This window comes from Numenius arquata, chromosome 18 (genome assembly GCF_964106895.1).
Source record: "Numenius arquata chromosome 18, bNumArq3.hap1.1, whole genome shotgun sequence".
NCBI lineage: Eukaryota > Metazoa > Chordata > Aves > Charadriiformes > Scolopacidae > Numenius > Numenius arquata.
Window position 1 is genome coordinate 11,866,824 of NC_133593.1, and position 19,030 is coordinate 11,885,853.

Consider the following 19,030-nt stretch of genomic DNA (forward strand, 5'->3'; position numbering starts at 1 on the left):
TCAGCACCTGTGGCCAATGCCCAGCTTTGTTTTGAAATTCAGTGGTAAGAAGCTGGCTCTGCTGTCATTCAGGTCCTATTGATAAGTCTGGTAGAAGTGCAGAATGTGGCTCCTCTGTGGAGCCTGCCAGCCTCGTTAGCACTTCTCGTCTGAAGCCAAAATTTGGGTGCGCTCCTGTACCCCTCCCTCACAGACCGGAGCTGGGGCTCTACACAGCAGAGACTGCTATTTGTAGGCAGGGAAATACTGGCTGTGCAGTGACTTCAGGAGCCTGTGCAACACCAGAGATGTTTGTAAACGTGACATCAAATGCTGCAGGAAAGAGTTTCTGCTCTATTAAAGTGTGTATCCTGTCACATGAATATCAATGTCTAAAAAAGATTATTATTTTTTTTTTCTCTCTAGGTTTGGTAAGAGACTTTTACAGGGCTTCATTTCATTGCTGAGAGAGAACCTGTCCTTGTCAACTATCTGTTGATCATCCCTGTGCAACCTCAGGAGATCCTCACTAGGCCTTCTGTCCCTGAGTTTCTGTTAACTTGAATAGAACCTGGGCGAGCTGGAGAACTGCAGGATATTTACTTGGTCGTTTTTGTACCTGGTATTTCATCAGATGACAAAACCAAGGAAAATGAATACTGATGTTTAAAGGATTAATGCAAGGAGGTTGGAATTGCTTGTCTGTGACTTCGGAGAGGTCTTACTGGTGCCTTTTGCTACTGGAAATAACCTCGTATTTAACCGTTTAGTATCTTTGGATATTCATTGCCAAGTATCTCTGGTGCTTTTATGCATATAGTCATATTGTCTGTTTTAAAATCTATACCGTAAGTGCCATTCAGTTCCAAAATTTGTTATATTCATTAGGACTCTTCAGTAAGGATTTAGCCATCTTAACTGTTGTATTATGATTAATTCAGATGACTTGTGCATTTGGATAGCCACACTAGATCAGCAATATTCCTTGGAAAAGCAAGAAATTGTTCCAGTGCTGAAGACCACAGATACCTTTAAAAGTTCACTGGAATGATGATAAAAAAGAATCTGGTGCCATCTAGGGTCAAAGAAAGAGACTGGCTTTTGTTAGCAGTGACAGTGTCCAGCCTTGCAGCTGTGTCAATGCCTGCAGATTTGAGGTTTCACCAGATTTGCAATATGGCTATAGATTTAATTGGGAAATATGCCAATATTGGGGAGTTCTTAGGAAGTGAAGTGATGTGATACAACCACCGGAGTGCTGGCCTGGCGTTTTGAAGCCTAGATCTCCCTTTTCAGACTTACCAGATAACTAGACCAGACCTAGACCAGTAAGCACCGCTTGTGACTAATGCTTCCCTAAAACATCCTTTTGTTCTCCATCAGAACTCCCCCAAGGATCCCCTCAAACGGTACGAAGAGACTTTGGCTTAGCGGTAACACACAGGTGAGTAACACAGGGCCACCAAGGGCACCAACACAGGGTCAGAGTGGGACGGCGTCCTGTTTGGGGTGTTTGTGGCAGGGATGGCTCTGAGATAGGTTTGAAGTTGGGTTGGGGGCCTCATTTGCCAAGTTCAACCTTAACTATGTATTTCAGCCAAATTTATTTTTAATACACCACTGATGTGTCCAGCCCTTGGAATCCTTGTTCCAAAGCCAGTTCTGACGATTCCATAACGACCAGCACAGCAGCAGTAGCAATGTAGTGGATGGGCTGGTAGGACCACGCCAGATCTGTAGCAAAGCCTTTTCTAAAACACTTCCACTGCTACCAATGAGAGAGGCTCCTCCTTCCTCCCTACTTGGGAAGAACATACATTTCCCTCTTCCCTTGTAGTTTCCTGCATCCCCCCTTCCCAAATGCAACCAAAGCTGGGCTAGCCAGTTCTAACACCAAACAAACCTACTGTTTAATTTTCTGGTGAAAGGGCTAAGATTCCCACCACCCATCTGTGGTTGCTGAGCTGCAGCTTTGAGGACCTGCTAGAGCCGTGTACATGTACAGCCTGTCTCCTTGTCAGAGGCACCTCTGAGACCTCTCAGCCCCGTTCCAAGAGTGGAGAAATAGCAACAGGCCAGCAGAGGTGGTGCCAGCCTTCTTTCAGTTGCTCTTGATCAGAAAAGTGAGAAGTCTTTTCCACACCACCACTTGCCCTTTTCAGAAAGGGCTAAAGGAGTACAGCCTGTCTGTGACTACCTGCAAATGTTAATTTTCCTTTAGACACCAGTTAACATCATTTTTCCTCTCTTGTCTCCACTTAGGTTCTCTACAAAGTCTTGGTTATCTCAGATTTGCCAAGTCTGTCAGAAAAGCATGATGTTCGGGGTGAAGTGTAAGTACTGCAGGTGAGCACACAGCGATGATCTTTGTCAGAACTTTGATTCACTAAAGTTTGCAGTGACAAGCATCTCTTGATGTGATGTGCTCTTAACAGTGGCATCACTTTTTCAGTCAGCTTCTGAACGGGCAAAGAGAGGCTTTGGTACAGCTTACACTTAGGTTGGCAGCCTGACACACAGATACACTGAATTTATTTCCCTGCCACAGGCTTCCTGCCTGGTCACAGGCAAATCTTCTGGTGGGAGCTGGATACCTAAATAACAGTGAGGATTTTAGTTTTTGCTTCTTTGTCTGGGTTGTTAGTCCAGAGTGCTGAGATTTTAGTCCTTCTCAGTCCCAGGATGAGAGTCAGTGAAGGTAACTATACTAAAAATAAATCAGATGCTAAGATATATATATATGGCTTTCATTAGCCTAATGACACATGTAATAGGATTCCTCATATGAATGCTGCTCTGGGGCCTGGAGCATTCCAGAACTCCCTCCGACGTTAGCATAAGAATTACAACTTAAGGGTAGGCTTCATCTTTTTGGGAAAGAACAAGTTGCTATTTAACATGTAATGTTTCTCTTTCAGATTAAAGTGTCACAACAAATGTACTAAAGAGGCACCTGCTTGTAGAATATCCTTCCTTCCCAGTAAGTAATTTTCTACCAGTTCTTAGCATTCCAATGTAATTGATGGAATCGCAAGAATAAAAAGTCTGATTAAAGCTTTTTTTTCCCTTCTCCAACATGTTTTTCAGTAGCAAAAATAAGAAGAACAGAGTCTGTCCCTTCTGATATCAATAATCCAGTGGACAGACCAACAGAACCACAATTTGGAACTCTTCCCAAAGCACTAACTAAAAAGGTACATGGTGACTGACGTGAGTCGTGTGTCTGTAAGGGGCTACAACCAGGAGAGGTGGCAGCAGCACCTTGCTGGTTGGAGCAGGAATGGCACCTTGAGCTTTTGCTTTGCAAGGAGACTTTGATATATGACATTTTCTCCTTGTAAAACATCGGTTGTGCACAGTTCCTGCTGCCACTAGAAAAAATATGCTGTGAGCTGAGGGTAGTAGTGAACCCTGAGGGAAATTCTTCCTTTTTTTTTATTGTTTTCTCACGAGTGACTTTCCTTGCTCTGCAGGAGCATCCACCAGCAATAAATCACCTGGATTCTAGCAGTAATCCTTCTTCTACAACCTCATCCACACCGTCTTCTCCAGCACCTTTCCAGTCTTCCAACCCTCCCAGTGCAACGCCCCCCCCGAACCCATCTCCCATGGGCCAGAGGGACGGACGGTTTAACTTCCCAGGTAAACTCCCTTTCAGGAGCCCTCCCTCCGCCCAGATCAGAAAGGCCTCTGTGCAAGCAGAGACTGACCAGGACTTTGTAGGGAGCTGCAGGTTTCTGAACACATGATTGTGTCTTAAGATGTGAAGGTGTATCTTGTTACCTGATAAAAGAAACTGGTCTGTTCTTAACATTTTTCAAGTGGTATCAAGATACCTGTGCAGGAGACAGATTATTGAAGAACGTTGGCACCTTTCTTAAAAGATTTCTATTTTCTTTTTTTTGAAAAGGACTAAAAAAAAAATTCTTTGCTCTCCCTTTTCTCATTGTATTGTAAAATGCATGCTGCCTTCTGTGTTTGGTCACCAGTGGCTTTAAATCATGAGTAAGTTGATTGCTAAACGTGAAAATGAGAGCTGGAATGAATTACTTTCCAAAGTAATATCTTCCAAAAGATAAGCAACGATCAAGACTTTTAAACCATTGACATACACATGTGGTGGAGAAGAATTTACCCTACACACAGGTTAAGAACCCAAATGGTCAGTTGATAGGGGCAAGAATCTCTGACAAGGGCAAAGATTTACATAGTGAGCATAAATGTAATTCATTTCATCTGGAAACAAAGTCACAGACTGCTCAGTAGCTGCTATATCTCGCCTTCAGCCTGGCTGTACTTTGCCTCGAGCTTTTGCTCTGGAGTGGAAGTTGCTATTTTAGTCTGCTCAAAAGGAGCAGAAGCGGAGCCAGTTTAGTACAAGAATTGTACTGCAACTACTTTGTATTAGGACATACTGCTCAAATTCACTAAAATTAAAAAAATATGCTTGCAGATGGCTCATGAGCTTCAGCTTCTCTGGGTGCATCTCAGAAAAGCTGAAGACATGAAAGGGCATTGAAGCACAAGCCTTTACATGGCCCTGCCTTGTAGCATTCCTGGGTTCTCTAAATTTCCTTATGCCACTGAGCATGGTGCTTTCCCACCAGCCCGTTTGCTCGCTGGTAACAGCTTTCATTTGAGAAGTATCGTCTCTCATAGTCTTCCAGAAATGCATGTGCTGAGATTCACCCCCTCCAGCAGGCTGATAATCTACTAATCTGTTTCCCAGCAGTGAGTTGGGACTAATTCATTGAATGCACATGGGGCACTTACTGATGATCCTCTAACTTGTGTTTGGTTTTTTTTCTCCTGGTAATTTTTTTTGCTGTTCTCTTTTTTTTTTTTTTTTTTTTGAAAAAAAAAAAAATTTAAAAAAAGCTGCCTACTACATTCAACATAGACAACAATTTATCTTCCCAGGTGAGTTGATTGTTTTAAATCTACTAACCGGCTTCTGCTGCCAAAAAATAACTTGTTTGTAAACTTCTGCATGCTGCCTAAGAACAATAATTCTGCTTTTTTAAAAAAAAGTACCTAAACAATTCAAACTTTCTCTTATCTCAATATATAATTCAGGCCTCTCTCTCCTAATAAGAGGTAGTGATGTGATTTATCTACTAGTTACAGATAAGTAGGTGAATGAGCTCAGTCAATGTACAGGCATGTAAGTACCAGGAAAGATCAGGATAGTTTTAAGTGAATAGAAGTATAAATCATATTGTCTGGGGTTGAGTTTAGTTTATAATTCCTGACTAAGAAGCAAATAATCACTGTTGCAATGTGAAAACTTCCAATCTTTAAGAGATTGAAGCGTAAAATATGTTTCATAAATCTACTTTCCCAGAAATTCCCAGCCCTGTACAAACAGCACAACCTCCAGAACCAGCTGCAGACACTAAGTAAGTACAGCTTTAAAGTCTCTTATTTGCCTAGTGTTTACCTGATAAGCTTCAGATCAGTCTGAAAGTGCTACATTATGACCAAAGCTGAATGTATTATCTAAGAACTCACGAGTCAGCAAGGGTGAGACTGGTGTGCCCAGGTTTATAAAGCTGAATATGGTATCTACTTTAGATGGGCCGGTATGTCCATGCCTTTAACATCTAGTTGTGGATATGTGTGGATTCCCGAGAGCAGAAAGGTCTGATGAAATAGGAGTTAGGGAGTTTTACAATTAAAAGAGCACGGCACACTTAGCTGCAAGCAAACGTCTTTTTAAGGGCCTGAATAGTAGGGTATGCAGAAGATTCCAGCCTGTGTTGCCAGCGCTCCCCAGTGCTGCCCCACTGCTGGTGTTCCAGCAGGAGTGGAGTATCCGTTACTGGAACACACTGTAATAGCGCGGCCATGGCACCGCCAGTCAACTCCTACCACTTAGTCACTGGAAATCACCGCAAAGTCATTGTCCCTCGTTTGCTAAAGTAAGGTTAGAAAGTCCTTATCTGTTAAGTGGAGCAGTAATTGTATTTTTCTCTGACCTACTATGATATTATCAAGATCTGCTCTCCGTTTGCTTCTTTCCACTCCCCTAATGGCATATGCACCAGCCCACTCTCCTCATGCAGCTCCATATGCAAGCATTATTTTCACTGTAAACCTGTCTTCTCTCGTTAGTGCTGATCAACAGCCAGACGCAGATGGAGTTGGATGTGAAGCAGAGGTAGGTTTTCCCTTTTGTACAACCAGAAATATCATGTTGAAAGTGCCATGAAAAGGTTTTGGCCCTGGGGTTGAGCTTGGACTGGCTGTGCCTGACCTCAGCTCCACTGAGCTGTTCGTACTGCTGAGATCACAACTGAAAAGTCATGGTTTCTGTAGTGAGGCTGAAACAATTATGTACTTGCAATATACAATATACAATACTTGCAATATACTATACTTCACTTTTTCTAATCAAGCTAAGATGATGTTTTTCAAACTTCTGGCTGACTCTGTTTGGCGCAGCTGATTTTACATTACAGGAGCTCATGCTGCTACTGGAGTTCCCAGGTCTCAATGCTCTGCAGACCTCAAACCTAATGCGTGTGTCAGTACCACCAGTGGTCAGGTTAGCTCAGGGCAGATCCTGCGAAGGTGAGTGTGGCCTTATGTTTTGCACAGGAAAGCTTTTCCAGACCTGGTCTCAAGAGCCTGTGATTTTGGCAGTCCCTAAGCATGTGTTCAGCTTGGAGGATGACCACTGAAACGGGTTTCTGCAGGGACGAGGACACCAATAGAGACAGAATCAATGATTTCAGCAGAAATGACTGGATTTTGGATCAAGTTTGTTGATTTTTGGAGCACTTCTCTCTAACGGGATGATTTTAGTAATCTCAAAAAAACCTGCACCCATGTTAATTTGAAGGACAAAGAGGGTCTTGACCTCTCCTTTCAGAATAGCCACTGGCATTTTGCCCCACACTGACGGCCAAATTCTGAGAGAATGCTGAGTGCCTCCATGTTAGTGCTTGTTCTACAAATGTAACTCTATACGGGATAAAGCCGCCTTGTCTTCACCTGCATGCTCTGACATATAGAAATATGACTTTCTGTAGCTTTCTGAGATGACTTTGTTTTCTGAGGGCTATTTCTAGAGCTGCAGCAGTGCATACATCCAGCCCCCTGACCTCTCCAAGCAGCCTCTGCTGCTTCTGCCCCTCAGATGGGACTCTCAGCGTGTGCTTCCCATCTCTTTCTGTGAACAGGTGGAAGAACGAGAGACTAGTAAATCGGAACCTGAAGATGATGAGGATGAGGTGGAAGATTTGCCAAACAGACGGCCACACTTGCAAGGGATGATTTATCGCAAACCAAGCCAGACCAGCGTCTACCTGCAAGAATGGGACATCCCCTTTGAACAGATTGAACTGGGGGATCCTATCGGCCAAGGACGGTGGGGGAAGGTTTACAAGGGAAAATGGCACGGGGAGGTGGCCATCAGGCTCTTGGAGATAGACGGGAACAACCAGGACCATCTCAAGCTCTTCAAGAAGGAGGTGATGAACTACAGACAGACGCGGCACGAGAACGTGGTACTTTTCATGGGAGCATGCATGCACCCTCCTCATTTAGCAATCATTACCAGGTAAGGATATGGCATCTTAGGATTATTTTTAATATATACATATTTGTTGCATATTCTTGAGCATGCTTTAACAATAGGTACATGTGTAACTCAACTTCAAAATGGCATTTCTCAGCAGTGAAAAAGGGCTGGGATTCTGTCAACATGATAAGAAGACCAATTACACGTCCAGTATTACATTCTTATTTCCCTCCAATATTTTAAAAGACCTTTTTAAGGATTGTTGTTCCTCTTTTCTGTAGCTTCTGCAAAGGAAGGACGCTTCACTCGTTTGTAAGGGACCACAAGGTATCCCTGGATATTAACAAAACCCGGCAGATAGCGCAGGAGATCATTAAGGTGAGGGGACCTTGTGCTACCGGAGACACCTGCTTTCTGGGCAGCGCCTCGGCAGGAGCTTGGAGGCTGCAGGGCTGGGGAGGGGCTGTGTGGGTCGCAGTAGCCCAACAGGGTGATGCAGCAGGAGATGCTCAAAGTTGGTCTAAAAAAAGTGCTAATTTAGTGGACAGTGCTAAGGGCCTACATGGAGAGAAATAGAGCTTTTGCTTGTCAGTGAGGGGCTGGGGAGGGAGAATTTAGATAAAGGCGACAATGAAGAGGGGTCTGTGGGACAGGCTTCCTTCCCAGTCTCTTCTCTTTATTAGTAACTGCAGCTGAGTTAACACTTTCTGTAGTAAATGGTGTTTTCTCCCAGATTTGTGCAGCGTTTTCTGTGCTCGCTTTCAGTATTTCTCACTGAAGAAGCATTTCTAAAGCTGCTGTTTTCTTTTCTGGCAGAAATATTCTGTGAATTTAGTGAGCAAACTCCTGTCAGTTGTTCATGGTTCTTACACATACAGACTTGTTCAGGATTGTCAAGTCCACGGACGCTTAATGCTTCAGCTTTGTGCTTGCACCCTTCCAGCAGCCCCGCTGTGCAGAGGATGGAAAGCAATTCCAAGGTTGAGCACTGAACTAAGATCTGCTCCCTTGCACCCTCCCTGCATCAGTCGGAGAGCTGCTGTGTCCAGTTTACAATTAATCATTTATGCTGGAGTAATGAGAGTAAATGTGCATTAGAAAGCAAAGCGTGCCTGGAGGCAGAGGCTTGTAAATAATAAAGTTTACATCCCTGCGTTTGTTTCCCAGGGCATGGGGTATCTTCACGCAAAGGGGATTGTTCATAAGGATCTGAAATCCAAGAATGTTTTCTATGACAACGGGAAAGTTGTGATCACTGACTTTGGATTATTTGGAATTTCAGGCGTGGTGCAGGAAGGAAGGTAAGTGGAGGTTTCAAATCTTGGTCCGCTTCTAGAATGCTAAATAATGATCAAATAGGGAAACATTTTGATGTGTTATGCAGTATAAGTGGGGAGTGGTGATCCCTTTTGTACATATGCACATTTTGGCAATACACAATTTTTTGGTGTGTTTGTTTTTTTTTTTTTAACAGAGTTCTTTCTACTGTTCCCATAGCACATTGCTAGGAAGTTATGTGTGGAGTAAGACTCAGAACACAGAACAACACTCTAAGCCCAGGAGTGAGCTGGGGAGCCAGGCTGTCACGTGTGTAGTTGTTAATATGGCAAGAAAATTAGAAAGCAAATGTCAGCAAAAACATTTGAGTGAATAAAGTCAAGGCATTGGGTGAAGTAGAGATATGGTCCATGTGCTGCTGCTCGGTTCAAGCAGTAGGGTTTCAGTCCCACTTCTTTCCTTTGAACGCAGGAGGGAGAATGAGTTGAAGCTGCCTCATGACTGGTTGTGCTACCTGGCCCCTGAAATCGTTCGTGAGATGGCCCCTGGGAAAGATGAAGACAAGCTGCCTTTCTCCAAAGCTGCAGATATCTATGCCTTTGGGTAAGAGGAACACCACAGAGTACCACAGGAGCTTACTAACGAGATTTGTCACAGACCTGAGCCTCATGAGTCGGTGGTTCCCTTCTCATAGCCTCAGGGTTCTGCCTGGGATGCTTTTTCTCACCTACTACAAAATTCGTGGGCAGGAGGCATGAGGGGTGGGAGGGATTTGCTGCAGAGCCTTATACACCTCCCAGAGCTTATCTGGAGAAACTGGAACAGCATCAGGGTTTGTATCGTTCTCTTAAGAGCAGGCAAAGGCTTGATTTGTCCACTGATGTTGCAGGACTGTGTGGTATGAGCTCCAAGCAAGAGAATGGCCTTTCAAGAACCAGCCGGCAGAGGCACTCATCTGGCAGATAGGAAGTGGGGAAGGAGTGAAACAAGTCCTTGCAACTGTTAGTCTGGGGAAAGAAGTCAACGTAAGTACCTCAGCTGGAGGAATCCTTCCATATAGCTATTTATCAGGAAAAGAGGGAGCTGCTTAAAGAGGAGATTTATTTTACTCATAACTGTAAAGAGAAAGGGCAGGAGAGAGAGCAGATTAGAATGGGACACCGGGTTAGATACTGAGCCTCTGCCCGTAACTGTTGTACAGAAGTAGACATCACCAGTGTGCAGGGTACTGCCTGATCATAAGAATGTCCGAGATCTCTATTAACCACTGCCTCTGGCTGGGCTCACACAAATCAGTGCCCCATCAGCTGCTCAGTCTGCACAGTTAGACTTGGGAACTCAGTGGAGATAATGAGCCACAAACACCTTTGCAGGAGATTCTCTCGGCGTGCTGGTCCTTCGAGCTTGGCGAGAGACCCAGCTTCACTGTCCTCATGGAGATGCTTGAAAAACTGCCAAAACTGAATCGCCGGCTCTCCCACCCCGGGCATTTCTGGAAGTCTGCTGAGTGAGTATTTGCTGCTGATAACATTTATGCTGCTCAGAATTTGCTAATGGATCGTTTCTGTCCTTTGTTTTGCTTTCCTGGGGGCTGTCAGACCTCTGTGGGAGAGCAGCAGCGTGCTCTTCTGCTTTTCTGGTTACTAGGAAATGAGGCAATGAAGCCTGTGTGCTTCAGACAGTTGATTTCCTACTTTATCACATTCACCTCCCTCCTTCAGCAGGTTACTGACCCAGCTCTATGTCTGGTTTCAGAGAGTTTCTACAAAGAGTATTAGAAAGGGCGCACACAGACCCCAGAGTGGTTAGAATTTCCCCTGTAATGGCTGGTACTGACTGAGGGCGGGAAGGACCAAAGAATGTGCCACCGTTTCCCTTTGAAACTGAACTGTCACATTTTGAAAGAGTCCAAAGTTCCTCACGGAGCACGTGGGGAAAATATCCAACCCCCTCCTCCTCTTTATGGGAGAGTGCCCAGTTTGCAGAGGCAGATAAAGAAATGCAGCATTAGACTCAGCATAATTGACTTCTGGGGAAAATTACCAAAGTAGGTGGTGATGACGTGTCAAGGGATTTAGAAATCCTGAGGATGCCGTTAAATTGACAGCTAGGAAGGAACAGCAGTGTTTGCACTGAACCTCCAAGGTGGAATTATGTCAAGATCTGGACCAAGGAAAGATAAATCATGAGAAGTCAGCATAAATCCTTGTCAGAGGTCAGTTTCTGTGCTGCAATTGAGGAAGAAAGGTCTCATCAGATCACGCACCCGTAAACTGTCAAAACTGGGAGACGTCCCTCAAAACACCTGATTGTACATCCCGAGTCATCTGTTATGACAGATGAGCCCAGAATATAAAACTCGTTCCAGTTCGGACTGGGTGAGCGTAAAGCCACAAGCCTAAAACTTCCAGCTCCCCCTCCCATGAGTAACCCCTCGCTCTGGGGAGGTCCCACTTCTGTTCAGATCAAGAGGAAGGGAAGCAGATCTGGTTGCTGGAGCCGAGAGACCGAACTCCCCACCCCCAACCAGTTCCGTGTCGGTTGTCTCATCCCCACTGCTGTTACCCCAGTAGCTCTGATGGCCCCCACGAGCACAGCCGGCCCAGGGACGCACTCAGGACTTCTCTTGGGCACAGGGTGACAGTTTGGTGACCTCAGTGTTTTTTCTCAAAGTCTGGGGAGACCAGACACGTTTGCGACCAGTGCCCATTTACCACGTACTTTGCTCATGTTTATTTTCATCTACTGAACCTCTAATATTTATTTTCTCTTTTTTTCTCCTTTTTTTGATGTTTAACCTACCCCTTTCTTTCCCATAACCCTTCACGATCTTCCCGCAATCCCTTACTGTAACTGGCCAAACGCTTGTCTGGCGACTGCCCTGGCACTCCGAGTGCCGCTGGGTGTGGTTTCTCTGGGGGTTCGGTTCAAAATGTCACTGTTTGTCTCTTGTGCAATTTCCCCAACATTTGTACCGGGTCCCCGATACATTTCCCCGTGTAACAACTTTATGTGTGGGATGCTTCCCCAAGACCATGGCCTCATCTTTATACAAAAGGACATTATTATCAGCAAAAACTGAACACTTACTGCCCGCTCCCCGGGAAGTAGAGCTGTCTGGTGTTTTTTCCTTACACCAGACAGGGGTGTTCACATACCACAGCACTCACTTCAAAAAGGTCCAACCACTGCGTTACGGTTGTTGTTCGCATGGTCATTACAGCCTGTGTGGGCTGCGGCACACCCTTGGGAGGGGGCTGTCCTTCTGCACCCCCAGCGCTCAGTGCCCGGCAGCACTGTCACAGCCACGCTTCAGTCCTCGCCATTTCAACTGTCTACATCTTTTAAAATAAAAATGTAAAGAGAAACCAACAAAACCTGAGCTAAAAAATGGGCCTGTATGTAATTGCTGCTGCTTATACGTCCCTGGGTCCTAATTTAAGAGAAACAATTGTTTTTCCTGAAGTAAAAAAGCCTGTTTCCAGGCGCAGCTCGCGTTGGGCAGATCTGTCCCCAGCTGCCTTGAGTCTCTGCTTCTCCATAGCCATTCCCTCCACACATCCAGCTTCACTCGGGACATTCCCTGCTATTTTTTTAAGTTAATGCTCCCTTACCTCAGAGGAAGATCACTGTATTTAAGTTGCGTACATGTATACACGTACATGACACATCGCCCTTTGGTGATATTGTTCCCTTCCTACAGAGATGCTGCTCTCCAACACTATGGTTCTGTGTTGAACTGTGCTGCTCTGAGTGGGAACACTATGGTTCAGCTCTTCCCTGCCCTCATTTCTCTGTGCAGCAAGATCCCCTTGTGCCGGATCGTTAACTCTGGTGGTGATTTGATCTTTTCACCTCCCTGAGCAGATGGCGTGGAGCAGAGCAGAGCCCCGGCTGTCCCACGCAGCCAGTCACGCTCTCCCCTTGTCCTCTAACACCACATTGAACATGAAGTAACGCTTCCCATTTGGGCACTCAGCTCATGAGAACGCTCGATTCCGGAGCGATTTGCCAAGTGATCATTTTGGATGAGTGTTTCCATAGGGAGTTACTCTCAAACAGCTTGCGGAGCTGCAGAATGACTGTCGGAGCTCCCCTAATTATTGTTCCCTGGGCAGACAGACTGACACCCCCCTCCACCCCTGCCAGCGGTTTGTGCCAATTTGCATACATTACTACTGCTTCTCTGCTCAAAGCATTTAATAGGGGAGAAGTACTTGAAGTGTCAGCATTAATTATCAACATTGGCAGCTGAATTAGTGCTCATTGACACGGAAGCAGAGGCAGCTCGGTTTTGTTCATCCCCTGCAAACTGCGTCCTGTCAGGTCACCCCGGGGGTGCCGGGGCAGCCAGAGGCTGCTCAGAGTCAAATCCTCCTGGAGACACCTCCACATCCTCTGAGAAACTGCACTAACCCCATGCTCTGGTGTAAGCTTTAGAATAGGTAGTTCTCAAGGGCTTGCTTTAAATAACTGAAAACTAACTCTCACGGTGTCTTTTTCCCTCCCCTCCCATATTTCTTTGTAGGTTGTAGCTACTGGTGCAATAACGGGCTCCACCTTGCATGTTTCCATGTGTTGTATCCTAACCAGCAACTTGGACAATCACCTTCCATTTAAAAAAGCAAAAACAAACCACGAAATTAACCCATGGACATAATCAACACTATATCCGAATTCTCCTTTTCTGCCTTTCTCCGCTTGGTGTGGGCTGTTCGCTTGAATAACACCTCCTGGCTGCAAGAAGTCACTGTCTAACACCGCGGCCACCTCTCCCTTCCGAGGCGTTTCCTCAGGCTGTACCTCCTGGAGAGGGGCTGGGATCTGCTCTCGCTCACCAGGCGCAGGGAACAGCCCCTGCTGCGTGCCCTGCCTGGCAGGTTGGGGGGTTCCCGACGCCGGTGTGACTTGTGCGGGTCTCGGGGGGCAGAGGGTGCAGGGCCCTGGGCGCAGCGCGAGGTTATGCCTGGCAGCCTCGGTGCTGGAGGGGGTTTTGTGAGCGGAGGTGGCAGGAACATTCCCGCAGGCAGAGCCCGTGGCTGAGCACCCCACTGCTCTGCCAACCAGCCGGACCTGAGGGCAGGTGGTGCCAGCTCTCCCTGGGGACCGGCGTCAGTTCTGTCAGGGGCTGGGTGAAGCTGGTGCTGTTCTTGAGCGTGAGGAAGGATGGTCCTTGCTCTGCCTGGTCCCTCACCCTGCCAGGACCAAGCCACAAGTGGTGTCTGGGACCGGCCCAACTGGGATCAGCCCCAGCGCTGTGGAAAAGAGGAGGGAATCAAGAGCTTCCCCTCCTGCTCCCCCCCTTGCAAATCTTTGGGCTTTGAATTTGATGATTTGCCTCCGTTTACACCCCTTGCTCAGCAAAATGTCTGACTTAACGTTAGGGGCTTTGCAGAGTTACAGGTAACAGCAAATATGTGCCTTTTCAGAAAAGGTCTTTTTTCATTCCTTACCAATTCATCATTTTGACAAAAATACCTTGTTTTGGCGGGGAGAGGACAGGGCCAGAAGAACGTGCACCAAGAACCAGGGCAGTGTCCACGTATTCGTTCTCTCAAAGTCTCCTGAAGAGCTGATGGTTCAGGGCTCCCAAGTGCATGTGTGTAGGAGGCACCTGGGTGGGAAGGTGTTTCCAGCTCCACTAAAGGCTTAGGGGTGAAGGAAAAGGCATTTTTATGCACTTGCTACAGCCTATAAAGAGGAGCAAAGGGGTTTGGGTTCGTTCTGTTGGGTTTCTTTACCCGACGGATGTACCTCATCAAAACACCCCTTACTCTTAAAAACCAAATCCTGTAAGTCATTTTTCCCTTCCCTTCTACTTCAGGGAAGCCAATGCCTGTTGAAAACAAGTGTCAGGCTCCTGCCCCCCTGTAGGGACTTCTCAAAAGCTCCCGTTTCTCCAGTTTGAGGCAAATCAGATTTGTGCTGTGTGAGGTTAACACGAATAAGTTCCCGTGTTTGCCGCTTAATGACTTAAGCTACTTTTCTGGGCAGTCTGGGGTTGTACGAGATCAGAATCTAACACGTTTTAGTTCCTTTTCTAGAACTGTAGCTTTTTAAGAAAAATTCAACACAAGTAACTCTTTCCCCTTCCCTTCTCCTCCCCCCCCAACTCTCTCCAGCATTAACAGTAGCAAAGTTGTCCTGCGTTTTGAAAGATTTGGCTTGGGAATCCTGGAGCCAAGTCACCAAAAGCTCTAGCGTGGGGTGTAACTGTGAGCACGTTGTCTCCTCCCGACACCCGGCGTCACCAGCCTTCGCCGAACCCTCCCAGCGGTGACGCTGGCGCAGCCGCAGCCCCGACCCGCGCGACCCTCGGCTCGCAGCCCCGGGGGCGGTTGTACAGTCTGAATTCTGCCTGAGCACCAGCAGTTATTTAAAGGATGTTTACATGATACTTTTGTGTGAACTATATTTTTTAAACATAATAAACAGTGAATCGAGTTTAACTACAGCCATTCTCAAATAGCACTGAAAAAAAAGAACTATTTCTAGTTCCTTCTCGTGTCTGTGGTAAAGAGGACGATCGTCTGCCTTCAGAGCAGTTGTTTCCCCAAGAGGGGTGGAACGGGCTTGTTGCAGAACGGCAGCGTGTCGGGTACGAGGGGCTGGAGTTCCAGAGAGGATTTTTCTTTCCTTAAGGTGAAATCAATCTCTTGCCAGAACCAGCCCCTGAGCCCCAGGTTTGTGTGGGCAGGGCTGGGCCAGGTGCTGGGGACCTGCCTGAAGTCCCACCAGGACAAATCTACTTCTGGGAGCGTTTCCCATCGCGTAGGCTGGGTCTCAGTTACAGACCCGAGCGCTCTTCTACACAGAACTCACACTAAAAGCTCCTTGTGCTCCTGCAATCCTGGAGGAAGCTTAGGACTCGCTGCCTTTAAAGAGATAAAAGCACGACTTGATACAGATCTGCGCCCAGGGAGCAGTTCTTCCTTTGAAGTTTTAGGCACAACAAGTTCTAGTCCCCTAAGGCAGCAGCATTTCTGGCAGTAACACACCGACCAACCGGGCGCAGCCATTTCAGTTGCAGGAGAAAAGGCTTTTTCCAGAGCTGCAGGGAACAGCGAGAGACGGACAAGGGAAAAAGCCATCCCTAAATAACATATTAAATAAGGGCTTGATGCACAGGGCTCGTCAAGACATTCAAAGTCATTCCCCCCGCTCCGCCCCAGCGTTGCTGGCTCCTAGAGCCGGGCATAGCGCAGTTTACAAGCTGTTTGTTTTAAAAAACTTCAGACTAAAGCAGTTATTTTGAGGAAGACTAAGAACGACAGAAATCTCACAGCCAGGACAGTTACATCTTGCTCTAGAGGGACTGACTCAACCCAACAGCTCAGCCTTGTTTCAAAGGTTAATTTTGAGACAAGAGAACCCCCAAAGCACACCCTCTCCAAGGTGTGATGTGCAGGTTATAAAGGAGACGCCCAGTTACCCCATTTAAGGTGACAGATGCAGATGAACTGTGAGCAGCGTTAGCAGAGGCTCCCTCACCCACCATGAGCGTTCAGACCCTTTCTGTCCCTCACTTTGTTGGGGTGGTTCAGCCGGGCTCCCTGGAAGTCACCCAGTTTCACTTCTCCAAAACCACCAGCACGTTACGCCCCCCCACCCCTTTACCCCACAAGGCTTCGGCGCGAGGCTCAGGGCAGAGGGGCTCTGAGGTCCTCTGTGGGGTGGGCAAAGGGGCAGGAGCTCCTCTGGCTACTTAGGGGGGGGGGCTGAGTCTTGTAGAAAATTAAGTGGCAAAAGTATTTCCTGAGTTCTGTTGAGCAGAGAGCTTCACTCGGCCACGTGCAAGTCGGTTACATTCCCTTACAAGTATTTTGATAGAGTGACTTTTAAGTGTGTCTCGGCTATAAAAGAAAAAAAATGGGTTTGGTGGTGGCCAGGCGTGGCGCTGGGGTCTCTCCTGTCCCCCTTCTTCTCCCCACCTTCAGAAAGCAAATAACCCCCCCAGCTACGGCGTGTTCAGCCTGCCCCGCTTGGGGCTCTCGGAGCCTTGCTACTGTGTGTTCTCTCACAATCGTGCTGTGTCAGCAGTTTTAAGCAGAAGTTGTTTTCTCTGCTTCAATAACGGCAGCAGAACACACACCTGGAGGAGGGGCACGTGCTGCTCCGCGCTGGTGACACTACGGGCCCCTCGGTGTCACCCTGCGTCGCTAGAGGCCGGTGCCGGACGCAGCGCGTCACTCTGTAAGCCGTGGTTCTGCCGTTTGAGGGTGGCAGCAGCTCCTCCTGAGTTATTTCTGCCATTTCTGTGCGTAAAACAAGCCCCGAAACCTGGGGCCAGTCCCCAGCCTGCAAACAGTCGGGGTGTCCCTGGTCACCAGCAGCGACGCTGCTCTGCTGCCGTCACCTACTCCGGAAAAGCAATATATTCTCAATTTTTTTTCTAATAAGATGACTGGTGAGGGGGAGGAGGACAGCCAGTGCTGGACGAACAGCCACATTAAAACAATTTAAGAAAAACAACAAAAAAACCTATCGTCATTTGTCCTTCCCACGACTGCCCTCGGGTTATTCCAGCCCCATCTGTGCAGACACAGAGCCGTGTCCCCCGGTTCTGCCGGGCTCCCTCGCCCCTTTCGGCAGGACCTGGGGCCTCGTGTCCTTGTGCTGCACTTTTAACGTGTGCCCAGTGCCCACGGGGACGGCCCAGCCCCGTGCTGCCCCCCTGGGAACACGGCCCCGGGTTCCAGAACCTGCCTCTAATCACGAGATTTGGGATTCTAATTGAACCCGCCCTTGGGTTTGTGTTTAAGGCCCATAAATTGCTCTGGAAAGCAACCCCCAGCCTCCCGGAGCCAGTGGAGGGGAGAGGAGAGGCCGCTCAGGGCTCTGGGGTAATTGGGGTGTGAGAGACCCCCCCCGGGACGCGGCGGGGTTGTGGGGCTGCGACGGGAGCGGAGCTCTCGCCCCTCGGCGCGTTGCAAACCCAGCGGGAGCCCTTTGGCTGCGTGTCCCTTGTCCCGTGTCCCCGGGTGCTGGGGGGGCGCGGAGCGGGCGAGCCCGGGTGTAAATGTGAAGCCGGTTGTAAATGCTGCTACTAAAGCCCCACGTCCCCAGTGAATGTAAATGGAGTCTGTAACATGGTGAAAATGGACACCTTTTCTTTTCAAATGTGATGTAAACTTTGTACAGTAAAAAAATTTTTTTTTATATTTTCTATCCACGGAGTGTCTTCCAGAATTGCTATTAAATTAATTAAAAATTGTTAGTATTAACAACAGTTTCTGTATTAGTTTATGCAACCAGCAAAAAAACAAAAAAAAAAAAAAAAGTGTACTCTATGCTGATGACATTCTGGGTCTGTAGGAATCTTTTCAGTGAATAAATCTTCGCTCTGGGTAAAGCAAGTGTTACAGAATTGTGGTTTGACCTTTTTTTCCCCCCATCTACCTGTAGCCAAAGCAAAAGACGAGCAGATTCCGCAGGGCCCCCCCAACACATCGCACCCGCTGCCGGGGGACACACAGGACTGAGCCCTCGGCCGTCGCACCGCGGGTCACACGGGGGTGGCGCTGGGAGGCTGCGAACCCCCCCGGGACAGACTTTCAGGTGGTGGCGGGTCCTGGGAAGTTCACAAGAGACAAAGCCAAAAGAAGGTGCTCGGAGCATCTTCACTCCCACACCCCGTCGGTGTCCAACTGTCACCAGTCCCAAATGGATGCGCCTTTCTCCGAGTAGCGGGAGATGCTCTCCCTGATTTGAGGTTGGGAATTCAAGGCAATGTATTTAAAAGAGCAGGAAATGAGGGAGGTGTGTAGGAAGAAAGGGAAGCGGAGGGGCAGAGATGACCGTCCCACCGTGGTGGGTCAGCCAATGCCCATGGAGGTCACCAGCTCTACCATCACTCGCCCCTTCTCCCCTCCCGGCCCTTTGGAAGCAGGATCCCAGGGAAGTAGCAGAAGGGGATTTCCCAGCATTTCCCCATTTTCTTTGCCACTCGAGAGCCCGACAGACACAGGGTGACGTGACACAAACGGGACAGGTCAGACTTTGGGGGTAAACCCCAGAGTGGGGACCCCAGAGTGGGGACCCTCGCAATGGGTGAGGGCAGCCCTGGGGGGGGCACAGGGAGGCAGCGCCCGTTAAAATCCCTTCTCCGAATCGGGCAAGAGGGAGCAGCGCTCGAGAGAGAGGGGGGTCCTGTTTCTACAAGTCCTTTTGCAACAGAGAAACTCCTGGAGCAAGATGCCGAAGCAAAGGGTGACAGAACTCTCAGGTTTTGCTCATGTAAGGAAAAAA

At 47.7% G+C, this 19,030-nt stretch overlaps 1 protein-coding gene across 1 annotated transcript in view; it reads left to right on the plus strand.

The window, feature by feature from the left end:
- KSR1 (kinase suppressor of ras 1) overlaps positions 1-18,038 on the plus strand; it is a 64,205-nt gene extending 46,167 nt beyond the window's left edge. The window contains exons 5-20 of the mRNA XM_074160577.1: positions 406-410; positions 1,363-1,423; positions 2,242-2,325; positions 2,898-2,959; positions 3,067-3,173; positions 3,453-3,621; positions 4,858-4,899; positions 5,324-5,378; positions 6,094-6,139; positions 7,164-7,543; positions 7,786-7,882; positions 8,672-8,805; positions 9,254-9,385; positions 9,672-9,807; positions 10,156-10,289; positions 14,905-18,038. Coding sequence (XP_074016678.1) covers positions 406-410; positions 1,363-1,423; positions 2,242-2,325; positions 2,898-2,959; positions 3,067-3,173; positions 3,453-3,621; positions 4,858-4,899; positions 5,324-5,378; positions 6,094-6,139; positions 7,164-7,543; positions 7,786-7,882; positions 8,672-8,805; positions 9,254-9,385; positions 9,672-9,807; positions 10,156-10,289; positions 14,905-14,983 — 1,723 coding nt within the window. The 3' untranslated portion in view covers positions 14,984-18,038. The remainder of the gene's footprint in view (positions 1-405; positions 411-1,362; positions 1,424-2,241; positions 2,326-2,897; positions 2,960-3,066; positions 3,174-3,452; positions 3,622-4,857; positions 4,900-5,323; positions 5,379-6,093; positions 6,140-7,163; positions 7,544-7,785; positions 7,883-8,671; positions 8,806-9,253; positions 9,386-9,671; positions 9,808-10,155; positions 10,290-14,904) is intronic.
- The last annotated feature ends 992 nt before the right edge of the window (positions 18,039-19,030 follow it).